The following is a 15,678-nucleotide window of genomic DNA, read 5'->3' on the forward strand; positions in this document are numbered from 1 at the left end:
TAAGATTCTTTGTGTCTTATATTTGCATTATAATGTGGCATTCACATTTAAATGATATGGAAATTACTGAAACAAAACGTTTTATTCCCAAAGGGTTCGAATTGGGTACAACATTGAGTTAGCCGAATAGGTCTATTGAATGTGGTGAAATAATAACTTAAAAGCGGGGCTTCCTATGAATAGGTTCCTCCCCCCCCCCACCCCCCAGGGCAATTAATTTAATATAAACAGTTCAAACATGGCGGCCGCAAGTTCGTTACGAGTGGTGAATCAAGTTTGGTTCTATTCCTTTACAAACGTGTGCACTACTTGTGAACAATAAATGTATTTGAAAACATTGTTCAACTCTTATGTTGTTTTTCGTTTTTCATCTGTGTATTTTCTCCGAAAGAGCTCCAACTGAAGCGCAGACCTTCACTTGGCGCGCCAAATGTACTTACCCTCCTCGATCGATGTTTCTAAAATCCCTGCTTCTCCCCCAAAGATTTTCTCGGCTGTTCTTTAAATTCTCATCATTGGATAGTATTCTTATAGATGAATATAAGGAGAGACATGATTGGCCGTATTTATGGCGCAGTATTAAAAAATTTTGCGGGCTTTGAGTGTAAACGTAGGGAAATCATCGGGTCAAAATGTTGGGTACTGGCTAACCTTGTGTAAAGAAAGCTAAATATGACCTACAACGAAAGTAAATATCGTGCACCAACACTTCATTACCGAACAATCAATATCAATGTGATCTACACTTAAGCAAATTTTGTAACTCTCAGGGTGATGTTGCTTAATTTGTCCTGTACTGCAGTATTCATTATTTCTATGACTTACGGTTCACAAGGAAACATCCTTTCCCCTCTACCTGTCAACCTACCCTGATCCACCTACCTTTCCACCTATCTAACTCCTTAATATCCACTAAACTTGGACAAGAAATTCAAAAAAGATGTTTAAAATAGGAAGAAAGGGTATGCGTAATATTTGTGCGCTGCCAGTGATAATAATTGCGTTCGACGTTAGGAGAACGCTTCGTAATCTTTGGGGATCCTGTGGTCGATGGGATACCTGTGCATGCCAGGCGTGAAGATTCGAGATTTTTGGTTACTTGGACGGGCGATGTTCAAAGTCTGCGCCATTTTGAATAATTATTAAGCGCGCGCACGAATTTTAAGCCCAATAGCCGGCCAAAGAAATTGCGGGCTCACCTGGTGGACATGCGCACACAACTATTTTTATGCGCAAGCAACTATACCTCGTGCGAGCACAGGTAACCCAGGCTCTGTGATAGTACCACAGTACGGTTCCAGTAAAATCACAGTGTTTGTATGGGGTAAAAATATCATCCTAAAATTTCTAGGAAATACTAAATAAAGATCAATGAAACTTACTCTGCAGTTAATTGTTGTTGTCCTTATTGCTCCAACGAAGTTTCGTGATAATTTGCAGTAATTTGTTCAAATTCACTCTATCTACAATAATAATATACAAGGTAGGAAACACGAGGTGCCATTTTCGCCGACATGCTCTTATTCAACACAACTTTTTCCACGAAATTCGAACTCCAACGGAAAATAAACATGCCAGGATCGTAGAAATAGGATAGCAGCAGATATAGAAACCAATGAAGCTTTCCCAGATAGAGAAACGAATCCCACAGACTTTGACAAACTCGAAGAATATAATCCAAACACACCGAGAATACGCTCGCCGAAGCAGCCGGGCCAGATCAACGCGCGGCCAAGAAAATGAAGCCTGGGCACTTTACAAAAAAATTCCATCCGGGGAGTCCTGGGGTGACCTTTCTAGGGACCGATACATCATTTGCCCAAAGCCACCCTCCCCTGCTGGAAAAATACTTGATAGAAGGCAATTGTTCTTCCTAGCCAATCACTATTTGCCAGAGCAAACCCCGCACACGCGCCTAAATTTAAATGGCTAAAAAAAATTAATACAATCAGGAGAGTCTGCGGAGTTGCAAGGCGCCCCATTTCTTTTACTAAGGAATGCAAATAACAGTAATGAAACTAATGAAATAACAACGCGAAATACTTACAAGGCGGGCTAAAAACAAGGTTGAACAAAAGGTAGATGATGACTGAGATACTGTTGCTGTGAACTCTCGAGCGAAACTATCGTAAATAAACGGTGAAGCTTACAAACTAATGTCAAAAATTATACAGAAAATTGCGACAGAATATGAATTGCGATAACTGAGACGAATGTGAAAGGCACGTGCACTAGTAAACAAAGAACTAGCGCGATTAACATATTTAGCGATTAATGCGGCAGTAACACGCCGACTTCTTGTCAATACAAGTGAACGCTCTATCGGTTAAATATCTGAATCATCGTGATACACCTCTCTTTGAATTTGGTCCTGTTGTACAAATGCCTCGGTAAGAGCCAAAATTCACTTATATCTTTTGCTCGTTTTAAGTTTTGTAAATCGTCCTTCGTTGTTCTTTCCTTTGCCCCTATAACCTTGCCCTATTGATGTTTGATAAACTTTCTGAGGACCAGCGCCAGGAGCTGAATATAGTTCGAGAGGAAAATAATCTCTTTATAACAGGCCATAGTGATTGGCTAGGAAGAACAATTGCCTTCTATCAAGTATTTTTCCAGCAGGGCAGGGTGACCTTGGGCAAATGATGTATCGGTCCCTAGAAAGGTCACCCCAGGACCCCCGGGATGGAATTTTTTTGTACAGTGCCCAGGCTTCATTTTCTTGGCCGCGCGTTGATCTGGCCCGGCTGCTTCGGCGAGCGTATTCTCAGTGTGTTTGGATTATATTCTTCGAGTTTGTCAAAGTCTGTGGGATTCGTTTCTCTATCTGGGAAAGCTTCATTGGTTTCTATATCTGCTGCTATCCTATTTCTACGATCCTGGCATGTTTATTTTCCGTTGGAGTTCGAATTTCGTGGAAAAAGTTGTGTTGAATAAGAGCATGTCGGCGAAAATGGCACCTCGTGTTTCCTACCTTGTATATTATTATTGTAGATAGAGTGAATTTGAACAAATTACTGCAAATTATCACGAAACTTCGTTGGAGCAATAAGGACAACAACAATTAACTGCAGAGTAAGTTTTATTGATCTTTATTTAGTATTTCCTAGAAATTTTAGGATGATATTTTTACTCCATACAAACACTGTAATTTTACTGGAAGCGTACTGTGGCACTATCACAGAGCCTGGGTTACCTGTGGTGCGAGTGCAAGCTGCTCGTGCGTCCTTGTCGCCTCCGTGGATATCTTTGGATTATTCGGTAAGTTCATTTATTTTTCTCAAACTTCATGCGATGTTTCTTAAAAAGTTCATCGCTTCAACTTGTCAAAGCCTTACCAGGAAACTTTTTAGTACTCCAAGAGCATGTAGAAAGCCCGATGTCGGCGTTGTCCGAACTACAACAAACCGAAGACCTTCGCTGCTCTCCTGCTTTGAATTGATGTCCTCGAATTTGCCGAACAACAAAGCAAATCAACCGATAACTCTGACACAAAGTTGTCTCAAAGGAAATCTACCAAGCCATTGTGCTTTGACCCATAGCGGTCACAAATACAAACCAAACAAACCGAGTCATTGTACTCGGTGGCCATTGCGCCAAATGACCCGTTGTGGTCACAAAGCAAATAAACCGAGTCATTCTGCTCGATGGCCATTGCGCCAAATGAAAAGTGACAAAAGTCAAATGGTTACCGGGCTGATAAGTGGTGATTGTAGTTCACAAGATCATGATAAGGCTTTGACAAGTTATTCTTCTGAGAAAATTGAAAATCATAGTGTAACTATTTTTGAAAACGTTGAAGTTCGTAAGAAAAGAGTGAATTGTCAGAGGAAAAGGGACAGGGAACCATCTCGCGTTCCTGTTAAAATAATTCTAAAGGCACTAAGTAATACGAAGTCTAGGAATAGAATCAAGTCTTTTGTAAGACAACATCTTCCAGACAGTTCTTTTATCACTAATTTATGTAGAAATTACAACACCTGGAAATTCTGGTATACCAATGATCATTATTATAGTAAATTTGTTTTTTACATGAACATACAGAAAAGAAAATTTACAACAACAGATAACTATTCTACATGTAACTGTAGACAAACACATATCTGTGTGGCAGATTTAATGAATTCTGGTGGAAAAAGCTTTCCTCAAACTCATAATGATAATTCAAAATTAAATGGAGGTATGTCTCCTGAGAATGCTGTTAGTCGTGATTTACCATGGGATTGTTTAACTGAAAGGCTTCGTCTCATAGGACTTATACCACATGATGTAGGTGGATTTGGAGATTGTTTCTTTAAATCAGTTTCGCACCAACTGTATAGGACTGCTGACTTGCATCTTGAAATTCGTATGGCTGGAATTGGCCATTTACAGAGTTACCCAGAATTGTATATTGAAAGCATTTCTAATGATCACTGGAATAACTATATTCAACAAATGTCAAAACAAGGCACATGGTGTGATAACATCATAATGCAAGCTGTGGCCAATGCATACAACTGTGTCATTCATATCACACAGTCTAATATAAATTCACCTGAAAGTACAATCTTAACTCCTGTTGCTGATCAGGATGGACGAAAGACAATATTTATTGGATATATTAACGAGTTGCATTATGTTTCAACATTGACTGACAAAAACAGTAGATATAAAAACAAACTCACATGCATAAAGAGAAAATTATCAGAAACCAATGAAAACAGACATGGTAGACTTCTTAAGCACAGAAATTACATGAAAAGAGTCAAATATACAGAAACAGCTAATGAAAGGGCAAGCAGACTTGAAGATAAGAGAGGCACTTATAGAAAAACAATGTCTGAAGAAACTGCTGAAAAGCGAAAAGAGAGACTTAAAAATAAGAGAGACACTTATAGAAAAAGAGTGTCTGAAGAAACTGTTGAAAAGCAAAAAGAGAGACTAAAAAGTTACAAAGACTCTTATAGAAAAAGAACGTCTGAAGAAACTGTTGAAAAGCGAAAAGAGAGACTTGCAAATAGGAGAGCCAGTTATAAAAGGTCTCAAACAATTTCTGCAGGACAAAAAGAGAGCTCTGCTGGTCCAGTTCACGAACAAAAACATGCACAAAATAACATGAACGATTTTCATAAGTCCAATCAGTATTCAGTTTGCCAATGCACTGTCTGTTTTGAAGCATGGCCATTGAAATCCAGTCCAAGGAAGGTTGATCACTACCAGTGTCAGAGGTGCATACGAGATAAACAACAACCAAAAAAGTTTTCTAAGGAAAATGACATGGTGCCATCATTAGTACCTTTACAACTGCAGGGGTTAACCCAAGTAGAAGAAATGCTTATTGCACGTGCACTTCCTGTTATGCGAGTTTACATAAAACCTGGTGGACAAAGGGGCTATTCAGGCCACTGTATCAATTTGCCTCAGGATATAGCTGAACTAGCACATTCTCTGCCTAGATACCCAAAAGATCTATCTGTTATTGTTGTTAAGATGAAAGGTAAAGAGAACAGTTTTAAAGATGTGACAGTGCGAAGGCAAAATGTAGCTGATGCACTACAATGGCTTGTTAATAATAACTCACACTACAAGGACATAACCATCAATCAAAATTCTTTAAATTCTTTACCAGAACATGGTGTTCCACATGGTCTTCTCTCGGTTGAAACAGAGAATATAGATTTGGATGCCACATGTGAACCTGACTTAGGTCCTCAAAATGAAGATGACATTGTTTATAATGAGGGTACTGAAATGAGTAGTTTTCTGCCTATTCCAGAGTGTCAGCAGCAAGAAATAGAAGCTGTGCGCCAACAATTGTCTAATGATTCTAATCACTTGCCCTGGCCAACAGTTGGCAGTGAACCATTAAACGAGTATGTAACTCCCTTTTTAGCAACAATGGCTTTCCCAACATTATTTCCAGATGGTAAGGGTGATCCTACTAACCCATCATTACGCCGAGATATACCACTCGGAGAAAGAGTAAAGCACCTTTTAAAGTTTGGAGAAAACAAGAATGACAAATGGGTATATCGCTTTGCTACTCACCCCAGATTTGGTTACTGGGCATTGAATATGATACAAAGAAAACGTATTCTGCAACAGACAGGCATGTTCCTAAAACAAAACCCAGGAGAAGCTCATTTGACTGCTGAAGAGCTGCGGCAAATGGCAACTAGCAATAACACAAGTATGTTTATATCTAAGATATCACGCTATCTTAGTAACATTACTGGTTCTAATGCTTATTGGCACAAAGCTAAAGAAGATTTAAAAGCAATAATAGCCCATGCTGGAGCTCCAACATTCTTTTTCACATTCTCCTCTGCTGATATGCATTGGCCTGAACTTCATGCAATTTTTGGCAACTCAGTCAGTAATAATTCAACTGACAACAAACGGCAGAATGTGATTAACAATCCTCATATTACAGACTGGTTCTTTACACAGCGTTTAGAAAGTTTTATTAAATACTGGTTATACAATTCACTAGATGCTGAGTGGCACTGGTACAGATTTGAATATCAAGCTAGAGGTAGTATACATTGTCATGGTGTAGCAAAGCTGAAAAATGATCCAGGTTTATGTAAACTCTCAGAAACAGCTCTAAAAGGCTATTTGGCTGAAATGTCCACTAATACAGCTGAGCAAGTCAATATACTAGAACTCAATCAACAGATAGTGGATGGGAAAAAGGCTTCCCAGGTAGTTTGTCAGTATGTAGATTGGTTATTGTCTACATATAATCCAGATCCACCAGATAATGGCACATGGGTGAAGCCCTCTATTCATCCTTGTCAAAAGCGTCACAAGGACCTTGTAAGTTTACAAGACTCTGAACAAGATTATGTTGATTTGTTGAATACTGTACAAAGGCACACTCGCTGTAGTACAAACTATTGTCTTAGAAAGAAACAAAACGAAACAGAACTGAAATGTAGATTTAAGTTTCCATTTGAACCTTGTGTTAATACAAAACTAGAGTTTGAGCCCATTCATACAAAAGATCGAAGCACTCAATACAAAGCAAAGATCATAACAAAGAGGAATGATAGCAGACTCAATAATCACCAACGACTTCAGCTTCAAGGCTGGAGGGCAAACTGTGATATTCAAGTGATCATTGATTATCATGCATGTGTTGAATACCTTGCAAAATATGCTTCAAAAGGTGAACCAAAGTCACCTGTAATGAAACTTGCATTTAATTCTATTGTCCGTAATTGCAACAACAATAGCAACCCTACAAAATTGATAAAAAAAGTGATAATGAAGTCACTTGGCCAACGTGACTTCTCTGCACAAGAGACTATGCATCATCTCATGTCACTGAAACTTGTCAGCTCATCATTTAATGTGGTACCTATTAGTCTAAATGGTTCACGTAGAATCAAAACTATAACAAATGATGGAGATACTGTAACCAATGACTCATTGCTTGATACTTACGCTAAAAGGGAAAAATATATTCAAACCATCCCAGATATAATGGCTCTTAATTTCATTCATTTTGCAACAAAATACAAACTTGTCAACAACAAACTAACAGTTCAGCCTCATAACATGATTCCCAGAGTTTTTCCAGTATTTTCTTCCAATTCAAAAGGTCCAAATTTTGGACTTTATTGCAAATATCAGTTACTTAAGCACAAACCTTGGCATACTACACAAGACAATGCCTGGGATTGTCAGGAAGGCACTGATGAAATATACATCACAGAATGGAAGGAATTTCTACAAACACCATATGCTGAAGAGCATGTTCCTGACTGGTATGAAAAACTACAAAGTGTACAGAATAACACAGAAGAGGAACCAAATATAGAGCACTCTTCAGAAGAGCTTCCACAGCGTGAAGAGTGGATGGATTTAGCAGATCTCATACCTGGGTATTTTGTTAACCAAGATAATATAACACAACAAACCTCTCAGCCTGATTATGACTGGCAAAATGACAAGATTAAGTATGCAAATCACTTAATACAGGAAATGCCATCCTGGATAAAAACTAAGAAAGATACTTTGGATTCTACCTTTGGTTTGCAACAACAAAATATTGATGTTAATACATTCAGTGACATGCAAAGACATGCCTACAATATGGTGAAAGCACATTCTGAACAAGCCTGCCCTAAAGATCCATTGCTTCTTATTATACTTGGAGTTGCCGGTACAGGGAAAAGTTACCTCATTAATGCCATCCGAAACCTGCTCCAACACTCTTGTGCAGTGACTGCCACAACTGGCAAAGCTTCATTTAACATAAACGGATGTACAATCCATTCACTATTAAAATTGCCTGTTGGCCCAAGACATAACAAAGAATTAACAGGACAAGGGCTTGTCACATTACAAACCAAGCTGAAAGATATCAGTTATATCCTAATTGATGAATACTCTATGCTAGGACAAACATTGTTTGGCTGGATTGATAGACGCTGCCGACAAGCAACAGGCAAAAATGACGAAGTATTTGGTGGTAAATCCATGATATTAGTTGGTGACCCAGCTCAATTGCCTCCAGTGGCAGATAAGCCATTATATCATTCGAGACCCTCCAGTTCTACAGGTGAACAAGGCTATTTAGCTTATCACATGTTTGGCAATGTTGTAAAACTGTCAGTAAACCAGAGGGTTCAAGGCTTAAATCAACAGCAAGCTCAGTTTAGAGATTTACTCATACGCCTTCGCACAGGAGATTCTAATGAGCAAGATTGGAAACTTCTTTTGGCAAGACAGCCTTCCATAGCATTGAACGTGAATGAGTTTCAAGATGCCACTAGGCTCTATTTCAGCAATGAAGAAGTTGCTAATTATAACTTTGAACAGTTATCAGAACTTCATCAGCCAATAGCCTGCATCACTGCACGTCACTCTAGTGATATAGCTAAGAAAGCAAGTTCGGATGACGTGTCAGGTTTACAACCGACCATTTTCCTTGCAAAAGGTGCACATGTAATGCTTACCATGAACCTATGGATAGATGTTGGACTTTGTAACGGTGCAACTGGAACGGTTGAAGATTTCATTTATGCAAACAACCAGCAACCACCAGACTTGCCTGTCGCTGTCATAGTAAAATTTAATGAGTATAGAGGTCCATCTATCAGTGATAGCATTCCACGATGTGTGCCTATATGCCCAATAACAATAACCTCACAGACACTAGATGGTTTACATGAGAGACAACAGTTGCCTCTCAAACTTGCTTGGGCAATCACAATACACAAGAGCCAAGGGTTAACACTGCCAAAAGCATGGATTGACATTGGTCAGAGTGAAACTACTGCAGGCATTTCATATGTAGCTATAAGCAGAGTGAAAACACTTTCATCTTGTATTATTGAACCAATGACTTTTGAAAGACTTAAGAGTCTTAAGAAATCCACTAATTTAAAATATAGACTTGAAGAAGAAAGCAGGCTATATAATCTAGCAAATATAAATTGATCCCAAGTTGAGTGATGCGAACAAAGTCACTCACAACAGTACAGCACCCAAAATTGATTAATTAGAATAAATTGATTATACGGCCTTCAACACATGCATACATAAATGATTTTTTTTTATGGTTATAAATAGTTCACTTTCCAACTACATTTAAAGCAAAGTTCCATGTAATGTTTCAGAGTGTTGTATTAACTAGGGTTTAAAGGTATTTTAAACACCCTCCTAAAACATCTGTATACATCCTTATTTTTTTTTTTTTTCAACAGACAAGACAGAGATCTAATATGGCTTCAGGTATGTATCTCCCGGTCATACTTAAATATTATGGTTATACGTTCCTTTCTTCTATTAAACTAATGCTTCTTGTTTTAAAATCATTTTATAACCTTACCTGCTCTATATGCTCTCATTAATAAAACATATTATTTTGAACATCTAGGTATTAGATGTACACTGTTTCCTATCACTTTTGTCACCCTTTAATGTTCTCATGTAGTTATATGATACAATTTATTTTTCCCACACCTCTTGCATGTTGGTGGCGAACTTTGGCCAAAATATCACTGTTATTTGTACTAAAAATAATCTTAATTACAGTAATTAATGAGTGGTGAACTGCTCCTGTTTTGCTAAATTTTAACACTTCCCCTTCTATTAAGCCCTTCCTTTCTATTTAGCCCCCCCCCCCCCCCCCCCAATGCGCCTTAAAACAATAAGCCCCCTGTGGGCTTAATAGAGGATTTACAGTACATGAAACAAGGAGACTAATATTTACACATATGTTTTTTTCAAATAACACAAGCTACCTTATGCAGTAATCCCATCCATGCCAAATTTATTACATTAATCTAAATATCTTTTTACCTCCTCCTACAGAAAAACAAGACATAACTTGCTTTGTGCATAATGTCTCACCAGTAAAAAAATCTGGACCAACAAGCTACTTTAACTGCCACCTTCAGACAGAGAAAGATCTCATTGGCAGTGTATGCTTTGCAACTGAAAAGAAGGAAACTCTTGATGCAATGGCCGCACAAAGATCACTGGTTAAAATTTCAAATTTTAACATCAGCAATAAGTATGGACGAAGTGATGTAGTAATAAACAGGAACACAACCATCACTTCAACAACAGCTGATTTTCCATACAAAGCACAAGATGATGTCACATCAATTGCATCCTTGTCAAAAGTAGCACCACAACAGCTAGTGTCAATAAAAGGAAAGATATCACATCTAAGTGCGACCAAAACTATAGTCATCCAAGATTCTCCTGTCAAAAAACAGGAAGGCTATATAGTTGATCCATCTGGTTACATAAAAGTTATTTTCTGGGGTGAGCATGTTGACAGCGTCACACCACAGTCCACCTATTTCTTCAACAACTTGAGAATGAAAGTATCTCAGAATCAAAGATACTTGAACACACCAAAACAAGATAATTTATACACCATCAAGGACGCTGAACCCTTCAAACAAACATTACCTGAAGTCAGTGACATCTCAACAACAACAGAAACCATTGGAGAAATACTAGGAATAAGCAGTGTCACCAAATACAACTGTTGTTGTTCATGTTCAAAAAAAGTTACAATCAAGGGAAAAATTGCAGTCTGCGATAACTGCAAAGTAACACAAAAGGCAACCAGCTGCAGTGTAAAGTGGACACTCAAGATCCATATCCAAAACTCCAAACAACCACTGCAGAAGCTTCAGCTACAGGTTTATCAAGAAGCAGTGCCAAAGTTGTTTTCAATTTGTCACTTAATTGCAAATGAAACAACAGAGGAGGAAATCACAGAGGCTGTCTTAAACCTAGACACAGTTAAAGTATGCTTTGACACGCAAACGCGAAAACTTGTGGACATTGAAAAAATTGCCATTTAACATGTTTTGTTGCATTTTCCTTTGTAACAAACCAATCTCTAGTAACTATTTAAGTTACTAATAATTCATGCTATGAGATACAAACACTAAAACTTTTAGATATCGCAAAAACTTTTATAGCACTTAATTTTTGAATTTCATATTAAACTTTCTTGAAACTATTCCATTTACTATTATTCATGTTACTGTTAGAAAAATTAGTCTCGCTCATTTAGTATCTAAACTACATTGTAAATGAGTAGATTCTCATGTTTTAATTATTGCATTTTACCTTGTGACTAATCGAGTTAGTATCATCCAGGGCCCAGTTGTTCAAAAGACGATTACTGCTAACCCACGATTAAAGCTTAATCAAAGATTTAATCTCTTTTGTTTAAAAAGATTTCAAAAGCTAATTATAAGCTGCACATGAAGTCAAATCGAAAAATAAAACTAAACAGCAAGAATCCTTAAGAAAATCTCTTTTGGTTATTAATTTAACTGGAATAAAAATTGATGCTAACCCTGGGTTTGCTTAATCGCGCTTTGAACAACCCGGCCCTGGTTACTGTTAAGATAAGAAAAATAGTTAAACAATGCTATGACACACAAACACGAAATATTTAGACATGGAAAAAAATCTAAGTTTCATAGCATTTTGAACTTCATCACAGCTTCATGTTCCAGTTCTTGTTATAAAATTTAGTCTATCTCTTTCAGTTTTTCAAGATACTGAGTAGATTGACATGTTTTTTTACATTTTCTCTTGCAACTAACCAATCCCATGCAACTATTCAAGTTACTATTCATGTTACTATTAAAATTTTTTTGTTAAACTATGGTATGACATGCAAACACCAGAACTTTTAAACATTGCAAAAAGTTTCATAGCATTACCAACTTCATAACTTTCTTGAAACTATTCAATTTACTATTATTCATGTTACCGTTACAAAAATTAGTCTCACTCATTTAGTATCTGAACTACATTGTAAATGAGTAGATTGACATGTTTTAATTATTGCATTTTACCTTGTGACTAATCGAGTTAGTATCATCCAGGTTACTGTTAAGTTAAGAAAAATTGTTAAACAATGCTATGACACACAGACACGAAACGTTTAGACATGGAAAAATCTAATTTTCATAGCATTTTGAACTTCATCATAGCCTCATGTTGTTGTTATAAAATCTACTCTATCATTTTCAGTTTTTCAAGATACTGAGTAGACTAACATGTTTTGTTACATTTTCCCTTGCAACTAACCAATCCCTTGTAACTATTCAAGTTACTATCATTCATGTTACTGTTACAAAAGTTAGTCTCCCACAATCAGTATCTAAACTACATTGTAACTAAGTAGATAAACATCTTTGGTTACATATTTGGGTTTCACTATTAAAGTTGCTATTGTTCATGTTGCTCTTTAAATACTTCGTCTTTCTCATTTAATCTCTCAACTAATTTCCTCCTCTGTTTTTGTATGATTTTAGCTAAATTCATTGAACTTCGAACGCACTTATTAATCTTTGATTACTACTAGTAATAAATATAAAACTTATATTGCGCATATACGATAGAAATATTTTCATATGCGCATAACAGACGATAAGATAAAAATATGTTGAATTAAAAGCTATGATCATAAAATTGTAAGTTGATTAAATTCTATGTTAAAAAATAATAATACTAATAAAATAAAATAAAAACAGATAAAGACTAAAACCTTAAAGATAAATGAATAATTCAATAGACCTTTTCACCGATACGGCGGCCATATTGAATTAATTGAATTTAAGGGGTATTATGGGATGCCCAGGGGCCATGAGGACGATCCAGTTTACTTGCATCAGTATTTACGCGCGCTTTTCGGACCAATTTTTCTTTAAATTTTCCTAGAAAAAGATTGCAATGGGAAAAAATCGATTTGCCGAGTTTGGATATAATAATGATCGCCTTTTTCCCAAGAAATATGCATTGAAGTTCTCTTTTTACCCGAAAAGCGCGCGTAAATACCGAGCGAGTGCCCCCTGGGCATCCCATAATACTCCTTAAATCTAATAAATTCAATATGGCCGCCGTATCAGTAAAAAGGTCTATTAAAAAGCTACAATGGAGGACAAAAGAACTTGGGACTGTGTGAAAGAGCCCTTCCAAGCAATAGTTTCGTAGGACTCTGCTCCTAAGGACAATTTTTTGTGCGGCTTTGGGTTCATCCCGTCTTCCCCCCCCCCCCCCACCCCCCCGCCACTTCCCCTAGCAATATTGTGGTCAAAAAAAGCACTCAGTTTCACCCATTTTGCTCCAAATTCAACTTTGTTTGGGGTGTGAGGGGAGGGGTCGCTAGTTTTAGTAATATCACTGGAAAGGTCCCAGCACTTTTGACCTCCATTGTATCTTTAAAAAGTACGTTTTGAGAGCTTGCTTAAAAGATGTGAGGCTCTGAATGTTTCTGCAACTTAGCTTACCCTCATAGCGAGCATTTGATAAACTTTTGATTTGTTGAACCCTGATAGCATGCTTAAAGGGACTATTCCGATCCCTGCAGTAACAGTCCTGGGGAAGTACGATCGACTTAGTATGGTAATCCTTGTTATGAAAGGACAGAAGACCATAGCCTGCTCCAGGCGTTTAGATAGTACGACGCGGGCGAAAAATTGACAAGCCTAGTCTCCCTTCGTTTTTCCCCTCGTTTTCCCCGCGTACGATGTAACTCGCTCCACAATCTGAACGCCGTGCTCGGATCTGCTATCTGAACGCCTACAATATATAGGCAAAGAAGATCATGGAATGTACTATTTCACTTTGTCTCTTTACCCTGCGAGGAAGCCCTCCAGGAGAGCGAAACGGGCTGCGAGAGAACGCAAGAGCGAACGCCGCCCCTCACACTCGCGTCGCCTTACGCGTTCCACTATCGCTTGACCCCTTAATTGAGAGCTCGCTCGTAGGCCATTGTCTCTTGCATTTCAGAAACAGAACTGTCGTATGACCATTTCCCTTAACAAAGTACTTTTGCACATGTGCTTGTCGCTTTTGCTTGCACTATTCCTGTAGGGTGGCGGGTGGACAAGGGGGCGTCGATAAAACCAGGAACATGGAACATTCCGGAACATTCCGGAACATGCCGGAACATTCCGGAACATTCCGGAACATGAAAAAATAAAAATAATTTTCATGAAAAAAAAAAATAATAATAATAATAAAAATAATAAAAAAAATAATTTTTGTAAAAATTAATAATAACGTAAAATAACAAAAAAAAAGAAAAGTAATGAAATAATCAAGAAAAAGAAACTGGTATCCTCTTTGAGTAAGAGAAAACAATATTTTGTCGCAACAAATTAAAATTTGTTGGGCGAGTAAGGGTTCATGCAAATGACAGTAATGAGTGAAGGCTTGCTTTTAAATTCAAAATATATTAAAATGGGTCGCCAGGAGGGGGGTTTTCAAGCTTTCCTCACACAGCCACCTCTTGTAATTGTTTGCCATAAGTTAATCATTTGGCGGTTAACCATTCACGGTTCTGCAATGGTCTGAAGTGTCGGTGCAGTATTTCATGTCAAGCCAAGTCGGTAAGTAGCTCATTTCAAGCCGACATATAGTCTCCTTATATGTATATTAACCGACATTTCCTTACTTGGGGTGCTTTGCTTCACTTGAGGTTGACATGAATTACTTATAGACTAGGTGGCTCTGTGAACTTAAGAAGAGTATAGGGGCTCCTGTCTTTGGATTTTAGTGGACAATACTCACATTCGTTGTAGTTTCTATACTGTTTACAGTCAGCATGATATTTCAGACGTCTCCTCGAGTCGCACGAGGAGTTTGCGGGGAGACGGCTGAAATTCAGGCTAACTGATAACGGTTAGAAACTATCGCTGCGCTACCACTGCCACTGCAACGTGAATCTTTAATTTAATTATCCAAGTCCAAAGCGACGAGCCCCTAAGCTCTTCCTACGGTCGCAAAGCCGTAAATGGATAACCGTTAAACCGCATGACAAACATTTACAAGAGGTGGCTGTGTGAGGAAAGCTTGAAAACCCTCTCCTCGCGACCCATTTTAATATATTTTGAATTTAGAGGCAAGCCTTCACTCATTACTGTCATTTGAATGAACCCTTACTCGCCCAAAACTTCATTGCGACAAAATATTGTTTTTTCATACTCGGAGATGATACCAGTTTCTTTTTCTTTCTTTCATTGTTTGTTTCTTTATTTTTCGTTTTTATGTTATGTTATGTTATTTATTTTGTTATTATAAATTTATATTATTATTATTATTATTATTTAATTAATTAATTAATTAATTATTTTTTCATTAAAAAAATTAATTTTTTCATGTTCCGGGATGTTCCGGAATGTTCCGGAATGTTCCGGGATG

At 37.5% G+C, this 15,678-nt stretch overlaps 2 protein-coding genes across 2 annotated transcripts; both read left to right on the forward strand.

Annotated features, from left to right (window-relative positions):
- Positions 1-3,235: 3,235 nt before the first annotated feature.
- On the forward strand, positions 3,236-12,726 carry LOC140936522 (uncharacterized). Its single transcript, XM_073386006.1, has 3 exons — positions 3,236-3,258; positions 9,696-9,723; positions 10,306-12,726. The coding sequence occupies exons 2-3, from the start codon at positions 9,714-9,716 to the stop codon at positions 11,313-11,315; spliced, it is 1,020 nt and encodes a 339-aa protein (XP_073242107.1). The 5' UTR covers positions 3,236-3,258; positions 9,696-9,713; the 3' UTR covers positions 11,316-12,726.
- LOC140938124 (uncharacterized) lies at positions 4,180-9,723 on the forward strand. Its single transcript, XM_073387652.1, has one exon. The coding sequence runs from the start codon at positions 4,180-4,182 to the stop codon at positions 9,427-9,429; it is 5,250 nt and encodes a 1,749-aa protein (XP_073243753.1). The 3' UTR covers positions 9,430-9,723.
- Positions 12,727-15,678: the final 2,952 nt, after the last annotated feature.

The sequence above is a fragment of the Porites lutea genome, chromosome 5, assembly GCF_958299795.1.
Source record: "Porites lutea chromosome 5, jaPorLute2.1, whole genome shotgun sequence".
NCBI lineage: Eukaryota > Metazoa > Cnidaria > Anthozoa > Scleractinia > Poritidae > Porites > Porites lutea.

Excerpts from the sequence above, each read along its gene's own strand:
- LOC140938124 (XM_073387652.1), top strand. The coding sequence starts at position 4,180 with ATGTCTCCTGAGAATGCTGTTAGTCGTGATTTACCATGGGATTGTTTA.